At 46.9% G+C, this 18,208-nt stretch overlaps 1 protein-coding gene across 1 annotated transcript in view; it reads right to left on the bottom strand.

Moving 5' to 3' along the window:
- The window catches only part of LOC125427916 (keratin, type II cytoskeletal 3-like), a 95,488-nt gene that overhangs the window by 17,821 nt on the left and 59,459 nt on the right, over positions 1 to 18,208 (bottom strand). Inside the window, exons 2-5 of the mRNA XM_048487482.1 lie at positions 16,201 to 16,418; positions 9,230 to 9,290; positions 3,765 to 3,860; positions 2,804 to 2,971 (exon numbers count right to left, since the gene is read on the bottom strand). Of these exons, the coding sequence (XP_048343439.1) occupies positions 2,804 to 2,971; positions 3,765 to 3,860; positions 9,230 to 9,290; positions 16,201 to 16,418 (543 nt within the window). The remainder of the gene's footprint in view (positions 1 to 2,803; positions 2,972 to 3,764; positions 3,861 to 9,229; positions 9,291 to 16,200; positions 16,419 to 18,208) is intronic.

Genomic DNA, 18,208 nt, shown 5'->3' with positions numbered 1-18,208 from the left:
AAAGACACACAGATTCCCCCCATGCTATGCTTATCTATAATCCTCACAAATGATCTTGGGGAAAACCACTTCTGCACATTTAAGGCAGATGTTGGTTGTATGCTATACTCACATTCTGAGAACTTGGGAGGTCATAAATCTCGACTCCCTTTTTTGGAGAGTTTTGACAAAAACTGAGTGTTGTTTTAATGAACAAGTGAGTAAATTCATTTGGGCAGATGTTAAATGGGAATGGATGGCTGCTACAGGTACCTGGATGATAATTGTATATCAGGTGAGTTTAAAATTGACAGAAGTGGACAGGTTGCAGCACATGTATGTGTGGAGGGCTAAGAAAACCAAGTAACCCAATTGCTGAGCATATGGATGCCAACGCTTGAGAAGGGGCAAGAAGCATGGGTTGAAGAAGAAGAAGAAGAAGAAGAAGAAGAAGAAGAAGAAGAAGAAGAAGAAGAAGAAGAAGAAGAAGAAGAAGAAGAAGAAGAAGAAGAAGAAGAAGAAGAAGAAGAAGAGTTTGGATTTATATCCCCCTTTTCTCTCCTGCAGGAGACTCAAAGGGGCTGAGAATCTCCTTGCCCTTCCCCCCTCACAACAAACACCCTGTGAGGTGGATGGGGCTGAGAGAGCTCCGAGAAGCTGCGACTAGCCCAAGGTCACCCAGCTGGCGTGTGTGGGAGGGTACAGGCTAATCTGAATTCCCCAGATAAGCTTCCACAGCTCAGGTGGCAGAGCTGGGAATCAAACCCGGTTCCTCCAGATTAGATACATGAGCTCTTAACCTCCTACGCCACTGCTGCTCCTGATAAGTAGATAAGACAACGACGGCTCCTCTTCTTAAGGGGCATCTGTTAGGCTAAGTTGCCAACAATGGCTCAGCAAATGGTGGGAGATTTTGAGGGCAGTGTCTGGGAAGGGTGCTGTTGGCTGATATCGCTTTTGGGTGATGTGCTTGGTCTCTTCTCTAATTTCTATGGTGAATCTACCACAAAAAAAACTATACAGAGAAATTCCAAGGGCACCATAAAAACTGGAGCAGATCAAGGACCAGGACTGAGGTTTTGTTTTTTGTTTTCTGGAGGTCTTGTTCTTTCTCTTTCATACAGAATTCCTAGAGTGTAGAAGCTTCTTTTCCATTCATTGGAGAATGGAGAATGGAAGAATTGGAGCTGAGGGGAAGGGTTTGCCCGACATGGGTAGGCAAATGGAGATCTTAATATCTATAATGGGGGGAGGTGTCATGCTTAGGTTTTTTCAGAACTGACATCACATTGTGATCAATGGGGGTGGCAGATCTCCTGTCCTCAGCAGGCACAGAGCAATTCAGTTCGGACTACAGCTATCCCTTGTGCAAATGCTACAGTGATTTGGAGTTGCCGTATTGCCCTATTGCTACCATGAATCTTTGCTAAACAGCTCTGTAGTATCTGTTGCAGTGTCATCCCTTCTAGCAACTCCTGGTACAGACCGACTTTGTCAGCAGTATAAACTGAGATAAAGTGGCAATGAGCAATACTAATGGGCTGAATAAGCCAACAGTGCCATCCTGGGCAGAGTTATACCATTGCCTTATATGGAATTAGAAGGGCGTAAGTCTGCTTAGGCTAGAACTGCCAGCTAACTAGGTGTAAACTAAATCTAATTCAAATCTAAACACATCCTGGTGACTGCATACTATATGCATCTAGGTCAGGGGTAGGGAACCTGCGGCTCGAGAGCCGCGTGCGGCTCTTCTGCCCTTGCACTGCGGCTCCACGAGCTGAGCCGCCGGCTTTATCCTTGCCCGCTCTGCAGGCAGCAGGGCGAGCACACCAATTGCCCGTGGCCGTCTGGGCCGTGCCGCGGGCTTCCCCTCTCGCCCGCCCCATTGGAGCGGGGCAGGCGCTTTTCTGGCAGCCGGCAAGGTCGAGCTGCTGGCCCCATCCTTGCCCGCCCTGCAGGCAGCAGGGCAGGCGCATCCATGCGCTTCTCAGAATGAGTGGAGTAAAAGGTTAAAAAACCCAATATATACAGTGTTATCTTTATTTTAAATGTCAAAAATTATTTGCGGCTCCAAGTGTTTTCTTTTCCCGTGGAACACAGGTCCAAATGGCTCTTTGAGTGTTAAAGGTTCCCTACCCCTGATCTAGGTCAAAGCAATTGATATTTTTGATAATCTGACGGCCACCTTTTTGAGCCCCAAGCAACACAACTGAATTTGTTAAAATGTTCAGACCCTGCAACGTCCTAGTAGTGCAAGGGTCTCCAAACATTTCAGTGTGAGGGCCACTTCTTATATTTTACAAATATCCAAGGTCCAAGCTTTGAACTGCGGGCTCAGCCTGGCCGGGTTCAGACTTATACTGTTGACTCCACCTCTGAAGTGGACTTTAATGGGCTTCAGAGATGAAGCCAGCAATATAAAGCTGGAGCCAGCTAAGCTGAGTCCAGCATTGAACGGACTTCTCTCTGCCACCAATTGTGCCGGGGTAGAGATAGGAGAGCAAGAGAGAGAGACCAGGAGGGCAAGTGGCCAAGGCCAGATTAAATCATTTGGCAGATCAGATGTGACCCTTGGGCCATAGTTTGGAGACCTCTGTCCAGGGCTGGAGTGAGGGGGAACTGTGCCCGGGACATGTATGAACCCTGTGCCCCTGCCACGCCCCTGCCTGCCTTGCCCCAGATCATCCCAACTATGCCCTGGAATGCCCCGGAATGCCCTGGAATTCCACGCCACACCCCCGCACTGGTGCGCACCCAGTGCCTCCTGCCCCCGCCCTTTTTGCGCTATGCCACTGCCTCTGTCTTAGTGCAATTCACAGCTCACTTTGCCTCGGCACCGTGCATCCACTTCTTCTTTACTCCTCTGCACAATGTCTTCATATTGGCATCTGACCTCTTCCAAGAAGTTGTCAATATTCAGGTCTCTATGGTTATTCATTAAGACAGTATTCTCAGCACCATCGTGGACTCTTCTCTGAAGTTCCATTCGCTCCTGAAAGCAACGTTAAATCTTCTGAGTTTGTACGTTTCTTCCCAGGCAAAACAAATGTGAGAATGACAATGCAAAGCTTAGCAAAGCCAGTGGATGAAAACAGATGTAGGAGAGTGTAACTCTGCTTAGGGTTATGCTGTTAGAATGTGTCCCTGGAATATATACTTGTGTCAGAATAAAATGTCAGTTCCAAAGAAATGCCTTGAATTTGCAACATAACCAAACTACAAGTTGAAGTTCATGACTAGGACGGAATAGCCCTCCCTCAAGACCTGGATACCCTGACTTGAGCAGCTGCTAAAGCAAGCTTTTCCCCTCTGCCTTCTCCCACTTGTGCATATTTCAAAACAATGAGCTGTACATTTTGAACAGGGCTACACTGCATTATCTCCTCCATTTTGTACCATCTGTCAGACTCTCGAACGTGGAAATAACAGAGACCGTAGGAAAGTCCAAAAGCAGTTTATTCCAGGTGATGCAAAGAGTAACAATGTATAGCAGGATCTGAGCTAGAGAGCTCAGATCCAGGACTTATATCTTTTAAACCCCCCCCCCCCCCCCGTTTTGCCCCACATCAAATGTCCATTACAGTTTCTACTACTACAAAGCTACAAAGAACCTGGGAACCTTTCACACCTCTTTGAAGATGGGCTGTCGCCAGGAGATTGCTAGGAAGGGAAGAGGGAAACAGGAAAACAATTTCAAATCACACACAGCAAGACATCAAGATACTGACAGGCACGGTCCTGACACCATTATCTGGCTGATGGAAATGTTTGAGAAGACAACTTACCACTTCGTAAATATCTCTCAGGCGTACAATTTGTTCTATCAACAAATCTGCCTTCACATCCAAATCCATGTTTTCCTTATAGGCAGTATCGATACCCTGAAAGAAATCCAAAGAAATATTGATGTTGAAATCTGAGGAGAACAGTGGGCCTGGTGTCTAAAATAGTGATACATCAACATTTTAGGACTTCAGATTAAAGAAATAATGGTTCCATGGGTTCTTTTGGGAGAGTGAGCATGGAATAGTGGTTAAGAGCAGGAGACTCTAATCGGGTTGAATGGGGTTCGATTCCCCACTCCTCCACATTAAGGATCCTGGGTGACCTTGGGCCAGTCACAGTTTTCTCAGAGCTCTCTCAGCCCATGTGGAGACAGGCAGTGGCAAAGCACCTCTAAACGCCTCTTGCCTTGGCAACCATACAGGGCCACCCTAAGTCAGCTTTGATCTGACAGTACTTTCTGCCACCACCTGCAAGCAGAAACTGGGGCAGACAGGTGACATTATCTGTTATTACTGATACCCATTTTGGCATCCAAAGTAGTCTTTCCCCCTAATGCGGCAAGTTGTATTTGCAAGCCTACCATTCCTTTGTCATGCGCTTGACAGGCCGTTTCCGCACGAATGCGGAAACGGCAGGGTTGGCGTACTTGACGCCGTCCCGACGACGCTAGGACCGTCCACACGGACGGTCCTGGAAACAGCCGGGCAGCCGGCGCCTCGGAGCGCCGGCACCCGGCCGACTCGGCGTGTCCCTGGGCCTCCGGCACGTCGCCGAGGCCTGGGGACACGCCCCCTGGCCCTGCGCGCCTGCTCCCCAGGCCTTGGCGACGCGCCGGAGGGTCCCCAGGCCTTGGCGACGCGCCGGAGGCCTGGGGACAAGGTAAGTGCCGGGAGGGAGTGGGGGGGAGGCGTCGTGAAGCCGCTGCCGTTCGCTCGGCAGCGGCTTCACGGCGGCGTTTCCCCAACAAGAGTGCTTCCAAGCGCTCTGGGGAAACGCCGGCTTCGTGAATGTGCGAATGGCGGCCTGGAGACGGCGTTTTTGCCGTCTCCAGGCTGCCATTAATTGCCCGTGAGGAAACGGCCTCAGATAAACAGACTGACATTTCCTCAATGGGTGTTAACTGTAAAAAGATAATCCACTTTGTTAAGCATGGAAGTGGGAAGTGATCAAACAGCTGAGGTAGAGGCTTAGCAGGTCTACTCAGAATCCTTTTCAGGTATATTCAGTGGTGGTTACTCCCAAGAAAGCAGTCTTAGAGTTAATCAGTTAGAAAATAAAAGTAGCTGGATTTAGTTAGTCAATTACTTCCTGAATAGCCTGCCTTTCTCCCTCGCAAGCACCCAAAGTGGCTTACACAATTCTTTCCTCCATGTTATCCTCACAACAAACCTGTGAAACAGAATAGACTGAGAGTGGCCCTTCCACACAGACACTTTAAAACATTTTGAGGCAGGAAATAAAACATTTCCTCTGAGTAGTTCCGCATAGTTTTTACCCCCAAATTTATTTCCTGAAAATGTTTCAAATGCATCGTCTTTTCTAGTGAATCTTTTGCTGAAACCTTTTCAAATGTTGACTTGCTTGAAAATGTTTCTCACACTTCTCTGCAGTCCCCGAACGTCCTCCTTGAAGCCATTTTCAAGAAAATGAGGGTGAAATCTATGAAACTTCAATTGCACAACTATGGCAAATTGCAGCACGGAGCACTGAAGCACTGAAGCATCAAATCCATAAAGGATTTAAAAAACAGGAAAAAAAATCACAAAATGGTGGCTAGGAATCATTTTGAGGTGGTGAGTGCAGACAAAGTATGTTTGGTTCCACGTCGCCCAACAAGCTGCCACAGCAGAGAGGAGGTTTGAACACGAGTCTCCCAGATCCTAGTCTGACTAACCTCGTCTCTTAATGGGTATGGTTGGATAGGAAAAACAGCAGACAAAGAGCAAATCACGCATTGCTTTTACAAATATAACATTAATTCATCACTAAGGAGTTAAACAGATATAAAACTGTAATAAAACAGCCATAATAAAACCTTCCCTGTTTGGCCCTCACCCGACCAGGACAACTGGGTCATTGTCATCCAACGAGGCCACCATGCCTCCCCTGGGGGGTGGGGAGGGAATTTTAAAATTAAGATGTTGGGCCCATTTATATTTTTACTCCTCTGATAATTGTTGTTAACTGTTGCTGCTTTTTAATGTTTTTACTTACCTTGTATTATTGCTTTTACCTGTTGTACACCGCCCAGAGCCCTTCGGGGATGGGGCGGTATAAAAGTTTTTAAAATAATAATAATAATAATAATAATAATAATAATAATAATAATAATAATAATAATAATAATAATAATAATAATAATAATAATAATATTTTTAAAAGAAATTAAGAGGGAAGAATATAGGCCCACAAAACCTAAAAGAAACCAAAAAGTATCCCTAGGGTAAAACAGCTTTTATTTTTTAAAAACCTGATGCTGTTTCACACTGCCGTCACCAGTGGGCTTAGAAATCAGTGGGATGTAACCTGTGTTTAGGATTGCATTGTCAGTCTTGTAAAGGTTTGAGCTTATGGGTGCTATTCAGATGCTCATACAACTGCTGGGGGGAGAGGTGCTGGAAAACCCATTACTTTGTTGGAAGCATGTGCAGATTCATATGGAGATTCATATGGAGAGCCAGTGTGGCGTAGTGGTTAAGAGCAGGTGGACTCTTATCTGGAGAACTGGGGTTGATTCTGTTATGCCCCAGAGAAGCTCTTATTATTTTCTTATTAAGCATCAGTTATCCCTATAGTTATAATGGGTTTAGTTCCTTGTATAGTGTTCTAAGGGAGGGAATTGTAGTTAGACCCTGTCCCTTTAAGAAATTTCCCTAGAGGCAGTCTTCCTTCATTACCCAGCAATGCCCCTGTTTAGCTCAGTCAGTCTAAGGTGCCTAGGGAGTTGGAAGGCTGCAATATCTGTTATGTCTATGGTGCATAGACTAAAGTGTATATAGTCTAGAGAACATAAAGTTAAAGTGTCAACAGAAAGTAGAATCCACATAAAAGACTGAAGGATCAAAAAGAAGCACAGACAAGTGGACTTTCTTGGAAGGAGTCAAGAAAGAATAAAAGTCTACAGCTTCAAGTTTGTTCCAGTCAAGCAAGTGCCTTATCTTAGTCAGACCCTGGGAGGAGTTAGGGTCTCAATTCTTCTAAGCAATAAACCTTGTTATAGAACTGTTACACCTTGTTTGTATATTTTCCACTCTGTTCTGCCAAGTACAGGTCACCTATGATTGTTTTACTTGGGGGACAGAATAGATTCCCCATTCCTTCAGGTGTGTTGTGGACTCTAATCTAGTGAACTAGGGCCGTTTCTGCACGGCCTTTTTATGGCGCCCTGGGAACGGTAAAAACGCCGTTCCCAGGGAGCCATTCGCACAGGCGGCGCTGCTGCTAAGCAGCAGCGCCGACCTGGCGTCGCTCCCCCTCCCCCAGGGTGGCGTCAAGCCGCCCTGAAAAACAACCCTTTAAAGGGTTGTTTTTCCCTCAACAGCGTGTTCCCGGCGGCGCGGTGCAAACAGCACCGCCGGGAACACGCTGTTTCCCTTCCCCGTCCGACTCACCTTGTCCCCGTCGTCGGCCTGCTGGCCGTCGAAGCCCCGCCCACGCTGTCCTCCGACCCCTGGAGGTCGGAGGGCAGCGTGGGCGGGGCTTCGACGGCCAGCAGGGTGAGTCGGACGGGGAGGGGGGAAGAGGAGGCTCCATGCGGAGCCGCCTGCCGTTTGACGGCCTCCGCCTCCACGCCGGCAGAATTCTTGCCGGCATGGAGGCACCTGGGGGGCCGTGCAGAAACGGCCTAGGTTTGTTTCCCCACTCCTACTCATGAAGCCTGCTGGGTGACCTTGGCCTAGTGACAGTTCTTTCAGAACTCTCTCAGCCCCACCTGCCTCACAAGGTGTCTGCTGTGTAGAGAGGAAGGGAAGGAGTTTATAAGCTGCTTTGAGGCTCCTTCTGGTTGAGAAAAACAGGGTATAAATCCAAACTCCTCTTCTCCAACTGAGCATGAGGTTCTGCTCAGAGCAACAGCACTTGAGTTTCTTTTAAGTGACTACAGAAACATGTGACTGCAGAAACATTAAATCATGCTGCCATCGTTATACAGCCCCTCCATAATTGTGCACACCATTGGGGTTTCAACACAATCTCAGCCTTGTCTCCCCTGGTTGTATGGATGACACCATCATGTGAACTGGGTCTGTGTATACCTTTTTAAAGCCTCTTATTATTGTGCTTGGAATGTAACCAGCTCTGAGCATTAGGGATGGTATTAAAGTGTATGTATCTGTTTGTGTGTAAATTCAATTTTTAAAACCTAAAACCTACGGTATATCTAAAATCTATGGTACACAATATGTATCAGGGACTTCACCTTTATTTTACAACACAGTTCTTCAATAAGTGGTGGATACTCTTATTGAATCCAGACATTCTGGCTTTTTGTCCGCAAAGCATTTTGAGATAAACCCCAGTGAGTTTCCCTTAGGCATCTTTAAATGCTAGCCTCATCTCTCAAAAAGTCTGAACTTTGGCCCCTTCTGCACATGCAGAATAATGCACTTTCAATCCACTTTCAATGCACTTTGAAGCTGGACTTTACTGTGCAGAATAGCAAAATCCACATTCCAACAATTGTGAAAGTGGATTGAAAGTGCATTATTCTGCATGTGTGGAAGGGACTTTTGCCTCTCTGCATCATTTTTTGGCTTGCATATGGATCTGGGTGGTATACATCCCTTGTAGATGAGGTCTTGTGGCTGTTTCTACACATGGCCAACTTGAGCATCAATTACATTTATTGCCCCATTGCCCAAACCACAGTTACCAGTTCACAGCAGCTTTGCTGTTACATGCAAGTTGTCATGAATAGGTGGGTAGTGAAGCAATGGCCGTTTCCGCACGAATGTGGAAGCGGCCGGGTCGGCGTTTCCGACGCCGACCCGACGACGCTGGGACCGTCTGCACGGACGGTCCTGGAAAGAGCCGGGCAGGCGATGCTGCGGAGCGCCGGCGCCCGGCCGACCCGGCATGTCCCCGGGCCTCCGGCGCGTCGCCAAGGCCTGGGGACACGCCCCCCTGGCCCTGCGCGCCGGAGGCCCGGGGACAAGGTAAGTGCCGGGTGGGGGAGGCGTCTCGAAGCGGCTTGGCAGCGGCTTTGAGGCGGCGTTTCCCCAACAAGAGCACTTCCGAGCACTCTGGGGAAACGCCGGCTTCGCGGCGATGCAGCTGCGCCCCCTGTGTGAATGGCGGCCTGGAGACGGCATTTTTGCCGTCTCCAGGCCACCATTAAATGCCCGTGCGGAAACGGCCAATGTGATCGTTAGTGCATTACATCCTGAATGCTTCATGGAGCCTCCTATTCAACATGCCATAAATATGTTCTACCTTTCCATCCATCATAGCCACTGCAATCTTTTACCTTCTTGAGTTCTGTAAATTCATTCTCAGCAGCCAAGCGCTTCTTGAGTGCTTCTTTGTGCCTGCAGCAGAAGAGCAGAGTGGTTAGTGGATCTGCAAGTGTCAGCTACAAAAAAGCAATGCACACATGCAAGAAGGCCCAATGTGGGTCTCTTGTATTTGCAACACACAATAATCCCATGATCAAAAGGACGGCTGCTGATATGGATTTTCAGATTTGTGGTAAACACTCATAATCACAATTGTGGTAGAGTTTAACAATGACAAAATAGGATCAGGGGGAATCATTTGGTTGCACTGCCTTAAACGGAAACATGCCCCCATAATAGAACTGCAGTTCATAAATTACAGCCCTATAGAGTTTGAAGAGTTTGGATTTAAATCCCCCCTTTCTCTCCTGCAGGAGACTCAAAGGGGCTTACAATCTCTTTGCCCTTCCCCCCTCACAACAAACACCCTGTGAGGTAGGTGGGGCTGAGAGAGCTCCGAGAAGCTGTGACTAGCCCAAGGTCACCCAGCTGGCATGCGTGGGAGTGTCCAGGCTAATCTGAATTCCCCAGATAAGCCTCCACAGCTCAAGCGGCAGAGCTGGGAATCAAACCCGGTTCCTCCAGATTAGATACACAAGCTCTTAACCTCCTATGCCACTGCTGCTCCTAGCAAAGTGACTTGCCCCTTAGACCACCTTTGAAGACTACATGGGACCAAGATCCATTCATATCAGACAGTCTTAAGTGAGGGAATTCCTAAGGAGGAATTAGAATGTTGTCATACACACCTTTCATTTAATCTAAAAGAAAATCCGTTTTTAGTTGGCTTCATAATAGGGTATAATCAATGAATATCCTACCAAGACCCCAAGAAATCATAAACTTTTGCTCTTTGGAACCTAAGCTTGAGAGCTGTGAATAATCATGGGGATGAGCTACAACAAGCTCAAACTTCCTTAAGGCTCCTCTGATTGTCTTGAATGAAACCTTACCTTATTTGGAAATGGAAATTGCATCACTCTGCATTCGTGCACCAAGCAGGAACTCCTGCCAAATGGAAATACTGTACACACCAACATCTCCATTCATCAACTATAACTTGAATTTCATCATCAGATGAATTCCTAAACCAATCAGAAGGATTTCCTCGCAGGCAGTAGCCTGTACCATCGAAGCAAGTAGGGATTCCTAAACAGAGCTCCAGTTCAACAAGTTTAGAAGGGCATAACTCTGTTTTTGGATTATACTGTGGGGACGGACCAGAATGTATAAAATTTGTATTTAATCAAGGAATATGGATTCTGTTTAGAACCAAAGATTGGATGAATCAAAATGGTTCTCTGTATAAGTGACCAGAAGCTTGCATTTTTGCAGCAGGTCAAAAGGAATGTTACCAGCTTGCTAGTGACTATGCAGGCAAGCAAAGATAACATCTTTGGGATCTTGTCACTGAGGGCCAACGTGACAGCAGAAATATGCATTTTATGACTTTGTTAGAATAGCTACATGAATGTGATTAGTTAAATTAAAAAGTGTTTTTCTATATAGTTAAATGAACACAGAAATGATAATGAGAGATTCACATGTATTAGTATTTCACTATAATTCTATAATTGTTTTAGAATCAGTGTTTGTAAAATCTTTTAAATGTTTTAACCATTCAAACTGGAGAATTGAACAGAGAAGTTTTACGATCCTAAAGAATGCTGCATAGCTAATACGGTAAGGTGACAGAAGAGGGACATTTAGGAGAAGGCTCATTACAAGCACATGTCTGCGCAACCATGTTTGACATTAGCAAGAGTTGTCTTGTTCAGTGAATTCGTCACTTGGACTGGTCAGCAAAATGCTCCATTCACGTCTAGACTGTAGATCCCAAGATTGCTGCAGCTCTTTTCCTCATACCTGAGGTAGGGAAACTTTGGTACAGGAGCTGAACAGTGGCCTGACACATCAGCTCCCTGGGCCAGTTCTGTACTCAGTCAACCAAGACAAGGCCTTGAGGTGGAGGGAATACCAGTGCCAGAGCAGTTTGAAAGAAGAAGAAGAAGAGAGAAGAAGAGTTTGGATTTATATCCCCCTTTCTCTCCTGCAGGAGACTCAAAGGGGCTTACAATCTCCTTGCCCTTCCCCCCTCACAACAAACACCCTGTGAGGTAGGTGGGGCTGAGAGAGCTCCGAGAAGCTGTGACTAGCCCAAGGTCACCCAGCGGGCGTGTGTGGGAGTGTACAGGCTAATCTGAATTCCCCAGAGAAGCCTCCACAGCTCAAGCGGCAGAGCTGGGAATCAAACCCGGTTCCTCCAGATTAGATACACGAGCTCTTAACCTCCTACGCCACTGCTGCAGAAAACTGCAGGCTTGTCTTGTATCCACTGAGGTCCACTTCCACCAGTTGGATCCAAGTTGAGCCCCTGAGGCACTGTTAGATTCTGCTTGGTATCAGCTAGCCTTGAGAGTGTCTGGCCCAGGGCAACTTCTGCCTCCCCATTTCTTCTGGTTGTCAACACATCAACATCTCACTCAATAGATGCTGCTTTGGATTGGGGGGCGGGGGTTAGCACCCATAGTTAAAAGGTTGCCCGCCCTGCTCGATGGGGTAGGGAAACTCACCATTGGAGCCGATGCAGCCTTGAGCCAATGAGGTTGCCCACTTCACCAGCACAAGTGGCAAATGTGTTGGTGGAGGGGATGGACATGCGGGCCGCTGGGAGCAGCATGGCTCTGCAGTGCCTGAACCCATAGTTTTGCTCTTTTAAAAAGGCCAGGGATTCTTGGCAAGGTTCATCTCAATCATAACACGAGGCCAACAGTTTTGTGCTTATGTGGTACCTACTTGGCTTTTGTGTGACGTGGCAACGAGAAGACGACACTCCTGTCTTCCTATTGGCTACCGTTATCTTGCGCTTTCTCGCGGGGGTATAACGAAATCTCAGAAACCTTCCTTCCAATTGCCTATCGTGTGCTTGTGCTCCGCATTCCCACACATTAAGCCTTGCCTTTTTTTAAAAAAAAGGACATTTTCCAGCAGATCTGTTGGCAACCCAAAAGCATGTACAGAGTTCTTTTTCATTTACAATGGAGTGGCTCTCCACAACTGAGCACAAGACATCCTTGGTTGGAATGTGTCTTTTGAAAAAGCAACAAAGACCTGGCTATTTTTTTTTCTGAGATGAAATTCTGTCTGCTCCAAGACGAATGAAAATGACAGAATACAGAGTTGCACAACAGAATACAGAGCTGGTGCCTGCACTTTAAAAACAAACTGTAGTATTCTCACTTCACTGGGGCTATTAACTATCTTGGTGATTCTGATCTACCCTCCCTTCTATTCCAGCCCCCAGCTTGTCATGCCTGGATCCTCCTCCTCCCTCCACCCACAGAAGAGCATCTCCAAAGTACAGGCTGGTTGCATCCAAAGGGGGGGGCCTGTCTGGGGAGACACATTTATGAAGGCACAGTCTCAAAACATTCAGGGTCTCATCAGGAGACTGCCCTGATGAACACCCCCAGGTTTGGTGAGGATTGGTCCAGGGGGACCAAAGTTATGGACCCTCAAAGGGGGTGCCCCCATTCCCCATTCTTTCCAATGGGAACTAATAGTAGATGGGGGCTACCCTTTTGAGGGTCCATAACTTTGCCCCCCCTGAACCAAACTGCACCAAACTTGGAGGGTGTCATAAGGACCGTCTTCAGATGATACCCCGAAATTTTGGTGTTGATACGTCCAAAAATGCACCCCCTGCAGGAACATCCCAGAAATTTGCCCAAGAATCTTTGTTCTGAAGTGAGTTTACTGCATTGCTGTCAATGGGGGGTGCAGGCTGGGGGGGGCACATTTCTGAAGGCACAGTCTCAAAGCATTCAGGGTCTCATCAGGAGGCTGCCCTGATGATACCCTCCATGTTTGGTGCAGTTTGGTTCAGGGGGACCAAAGTTATGGACCCTCAAAGGGGATGGCCCCATCCTTTCCAATGGGGGCTAAAAAGATGGGGGCTACCCTTTTGGCCTCCCTGAACCAAACTGCACCAAACTTGGGTGGTAGCATCAGGACATTTTCCTGATGATACGCTGAAATTCTGGTGCTGATATGTCTAAAACCATATATGTCTAAAACCATATATGTCTAAAACCTGCTGGCACCAATGACCTGGTGCAAAAAAAATGGGTCGTGGTGGGGTGGCTGCCCATGGGGGGGCACCAACTCAAGTTTTACCCAGGGCTTCAGTTTGCCTTGTTATGCCCCTGGATAGCCCCCACCCCTCCACTGTAGCAGAGAATCTCCTTCCTTCTACAAGAGCATCTCCAAAGTACACGCTGGTTGCATCAAAAGGGGAAGGCTCTCTGCCTCTTATGGACAGCCTCCCCCGAGTAAACGGCATAGCAATGAGCCGTGTTCCCTTCCTGGCAATCCAACGAGTGCTACGGAGAGATAATGGAAAGCATGACCGACCGCGAGGAGCAGTAAAAGGCGAGTGAGAGCAAATCGAAGCCTAAAAATCTGCACACGCAACTCCAATTCAGTAGAGTAGTGCCTTCCGATTGGCTGGGTTGAATTGTGTCCCGGCTTAGGCAGGCACCTTGAAAGTGGCTGAAATCAGCCACAAAAGTTTTACACACTAGCTGGGCACATCTGGAGTTAAACCAGGGTTTTTGAAAAAAACTCTACATACATCTAGAGGCAGGGAAAAAGTGGGGTAAACAGCCAGATTTGGCGCAAATCAGAAAGTGAGCAAAACTAACCTGTGCTGCGGGGCTCAGCAGTGTGGAAAACTTGTAGAATATGGAGCAGCCTCAAATAATTAATCAAGAGTTAGCCTGTAGTGTGGAAAGGGCCAGTAAGTCTCAACTAAAAAAAACTCAGATGATTTTTTTGTCTTTTTTGATGTGGCTTCTGTATATTGCATGGGTATAGCAAAATGAAGGGCAACACTTGAAACATATAGAATTGAAGGAAGGAAGGAAGGAAGGAAGGAAGGAAGGAAGGAAGGAAGGAAGGAAGGAAGGAAGGAAGGAAGGAAGGAAGGAAGGAAGGAAGGAAGGAAGGAAGGAAGGAAGGAAGGAAGGAAGGAAGGAAGGAAGGAAGGAAGGAAGGAAGGAAGGAAGGAAGGAAGGATAATCAAATATGCATTTTAATTTTACAATTTTATTGATTTTCCAGGCTGAACATTTGGGGGGGGGGGGGAGTAATTCTTTCTTTTGTAAATTGGAGTCATAGGGTGGCTGCTATCAGAAAGCCATCTAATCATCTCACAAAGGAGCAGCAGTGGCGTAGGAGGTTAAGAGCTCATGTATCTAATCTGGAGGAACCGGGTTTGATTCCCAGCTCTGACGCCTGAGCTGTGGAGGCTTATCTGGGGAATTCAGATTAGCCTGGGCACTCCCACACATGCCAGCTGGGTGACCTTGGGCTAGTCACAGCTTCTCGGAGCTCTCTCAGCCCCACCCACCTCACAGGCTGTTTGTTGTGAGGGGGGAAGGGCAAGGAGATTGTCAGCCCCTTTGAGTCTCCTGCAGGAGAGAAAGGGGGGATATAAATCCAAACTCCTCCTCTTAAAAAAAAAGCAACCCCCCCTTCCCCCGACACATGTGAGTTTGTTCAAAGATTTCCCAAATGGCTTGCCAAATGATTGCCTCGTAGCTTGCAACCAGTGAGCAGGACAACCGCTGAACTGGCAGTTCATGTGCATAATTAAATCAGGCCATTGACTAAATATGCGCCAGAGGCAGGAACTGAACTGCGGACTCATGGTTCACACTTCAGTGTCTTCAGTGCGTTGCTCCATAAATGCATAATATATATCTGTGCTGCTGCTAATCCTGTTCCTCCCATCCTTTCCCCATCCTGTAACATATTGCATAATAGCATCCTCTGCGATTTCTTCCAGGCATCAGCTGATGGGACTGCTACGCTCTTCATAAGACTCTACGATTTTAGAATGTCAGTAGAGGGAAGTGTGTTTCAGTGCACCCCCCCTCCCCCCCCAAAAAAAGCATAAGAAAACAGAAACCTTTTTATGTGCAAAGCCTATGGAAACATCTAGCCCAGGGGTAGGGAACCTTTAACACTCAAAGAGCCATTTGGACCCGTTTTCCACGGGAAAAGAAAACACTTGGAGCCGCAAATAATTTTTGACATTTAAAATAAAGATAACACTATATATATATAGGGGTTTTTTTTACCTTTTACTCCACTCATTCTGAGAAGTGCATAGATGCACCTGCCCTGCTGCCTGCAGGGTGGGCAAGGATGAAGCCACCAGGAAAGCGCCCGCCCTGCTCCAACGGGGTGGGCGAGAGGGGAGGCCCACGGCGCGGCCCAGCCGACCATGGGCAGTTGGTGCGCCTGCCCTGCTGCCTGCAGGGCAGGCAAGGATGGGGCCGGCGGCTCGGCTCGTGGAGCCACAGTGCAAGGGCAGAAGAGCCGCATGCGGCTCTCGAGCCGCAGGTTCCCTACCCCTGATCTAGCCCTAACTATCTCATCGGTCATTCTCTCTGTGTAGGGTGTTATTATTTGTTCTATACTGGGGTGCAGTCCTCCTTGACCCTATCACCAATGACACAGTCCGAAAACAATTTGGCATCGCGCCCATTGAGACAAAAATGAGAGAGAGGCGCCTGCGAGGAGCAGCCCTGGACACATGGAGCCTGCTGGGAGACCTTGGGCCGTCAGATTTCCCTCAGAATTTTCACTGCCCACGTGGAAGCAGGCCATGGCACGCCACCTCTGCATGTATCTTGCCTTGAAGACGCCATGGGATTTCCCAAAATCATCTGTGATTTGATAAGCACTTTACACACACACATGAATGAATGACATCCGGAATGCCTTATTAATAATCAGGCCTTGCAAGTGGAGGTGTGGCTTCTTTTACTGAGTCAGCCAATGAGTTCAATGCGCTTCAAATGAAGTAATTGTGCACAGGTTTTCAGGGTAAATTTCCTGGGGTTCCCTATTGCTCCCTTCTTCCCCTATTACTCACCTCTCCTCATATTCTTTTGTGACTTCTTGCAGTTGCTGGAATTCAGACGTCAGTTGCTCCTTCTGCCCACGCACGGTGTTTAGCAGCATTCTCATGTCTTGCATATAAGACTGCAAAAGGGATTTCATATTTTGAGGACTCTTCCTATCCCAGCACTGATGCTGTAGCAACTCCCACTGGGTTGACAGCACAATATTCTGCTGCTGTAGGATGTGGACCTGGAATCCAACAAGATGAAAATATTTATTTGTTTGTTTGTTTGTTTGTTTGACTTTTATACTGCCCACCCCCAGAGGGCTCTGGAATACTGAAATGACTTGAGGCGAAGGAAAGAAACTAACAATCCTAGCTTGAATATGCTTGCAAAAATGCCAGTGTATATTCCCCAAATTCAGTGTTGTGGTCCGACTTAAGATAATTGTTCTACACATCAATGTTACTCCCTGTTTGTTTGTTTTCTGTCTAAACCCTTTTCAATTCAACATAATCTGTACATGTGAATCCCAAAGAAAAGTTGAGTTAAGTGGAACAGAAATTCAAATCTGGCCTAGCAAACTTGCTATGCTCATTTCTGACAACAATTTCCCAAACATTCTTTGCAAGGAATGGAGAAAAAACTTGCACAGATCACATACGATACAAATAACTTGTTCATTTATTTTTACTTCATTTATTTCTTTATTATTTCAGTTATTTATTTAGCTTTTCTCCCCAATGAAGACCCAAAACAGTTTATGAGATCATTTTCCCTTCCTCTATTTTATCCTCACGACAACTCCGTGAGGTAGATTAGGCTGACGGTATGTGACGGGTCCCAGGCACCCAGCAAGCTTCCATGGCAGAAATGGAGATTTGAGCCTCCAGCTCTTTAACCACTTGCAACACTAGGCATTAGTGTATAAACACATACCCTTTTCTTTCATCCATCAATAGGCCCTCTATATTAATGCATGCGTTATGATGTTGCTTTATATGGTAGTTTTTTTTATAAATACAATTGCAACCTTCCCACCTTTTTGATCCAGGAAGCACATTGTCCCTTGAGGCTCTTGATCTGTTTTGCCTCCTTGATCTGAAGTGGCTGGGTCTCTGGATCTGCGTCCACTTGCGCTTTGTTCTGGAGAACCTCGCTAATATGTTCCCTTTGGGTTCTACCTCGTCCAATGTCATCAACACTGCTTCTTCTTCCCAATTGACCACCAAGGTTCCCTCTGCCAGAATGTCTTCCATAAGCACCAAGGTCCACATAATTATTTTCACATTTCTCACCTATATCTTGTCTACTGTAGGTTTTCCCATCTCCATGATCTCCTCCAGCACCATTACTTTCCCTACTGTCACTTCTACTCTTTCCAACACTTTTTCCTCCACTGCAATCACAAAGTCCACCAAGATCTCCAAAACATCTTCTTTCCACAACACTTCCTGGTTTTTTATTACCATGACCTATCCCTCCTCTTGAACCACTGCTACCTTCTAGGTCACTTCTATGGCAACTATCACCACTGAAACCCACTCTATGTCCGCTGAAATGCATCCTACCACGCTGGTTTCTTCCACCATAATTCCCGCCATCAAAGCTTCCACATCTCCCAAGTACTGCTCTTCCTCCAAAACCTTCGTAATCGCTGAACATAGAGTCCCCTCTATTGCCACTTAGGTTCTGAAGACTCTGGCTTCTGAAACTGCCACATTTTTCTCCTCCAATATAGTATCTTCCAGAAGGACAAAAGGTAGATGGGCAAGTCCTGACACCAAATGGATCATCTAGAGTGGAGCAAGAACCGAAGTCGTGTCTCATGCCTGAAGATCTGTGGCTGGGCAGCTCATGGCCTGTTGGAATCCCATGGAGAAAGCACGAGTGGAACATGTTGTTTTGGTGAAAGCTGTGGAGCAGAAGAATGCTCAGCCCTTTTACTGTGTCACCTGGATATTCCCTTTTATACCAGCTAGAGGCGTTGAGATCAGGGATGTAAGAGCCTAGAGATTAATGAGGAGCTATGGTGGG

This window comes from Sphaerodactylus townsendi, linkage group LG03, assembly GCF_021028975.2.
Source record: "Sphaerodactylus townsendi isolate TG3544 linkage group LG03, MPM_Stown_v2.3, whole genome shotgun sequence".
Classification (NCBI taxonomy): domain Eukaryota; kingdom Metazoa; phylum Chordata; class Lepidosauria; order Squamata; family Sphaerodactylidae; genus Sphaerodactylus; species Sphaerodactylus townsendi.
Note: the sequence above shows the minus strand (reverse complement) of the source record. Positions and strands in the feature narration are given on the sequence as shown.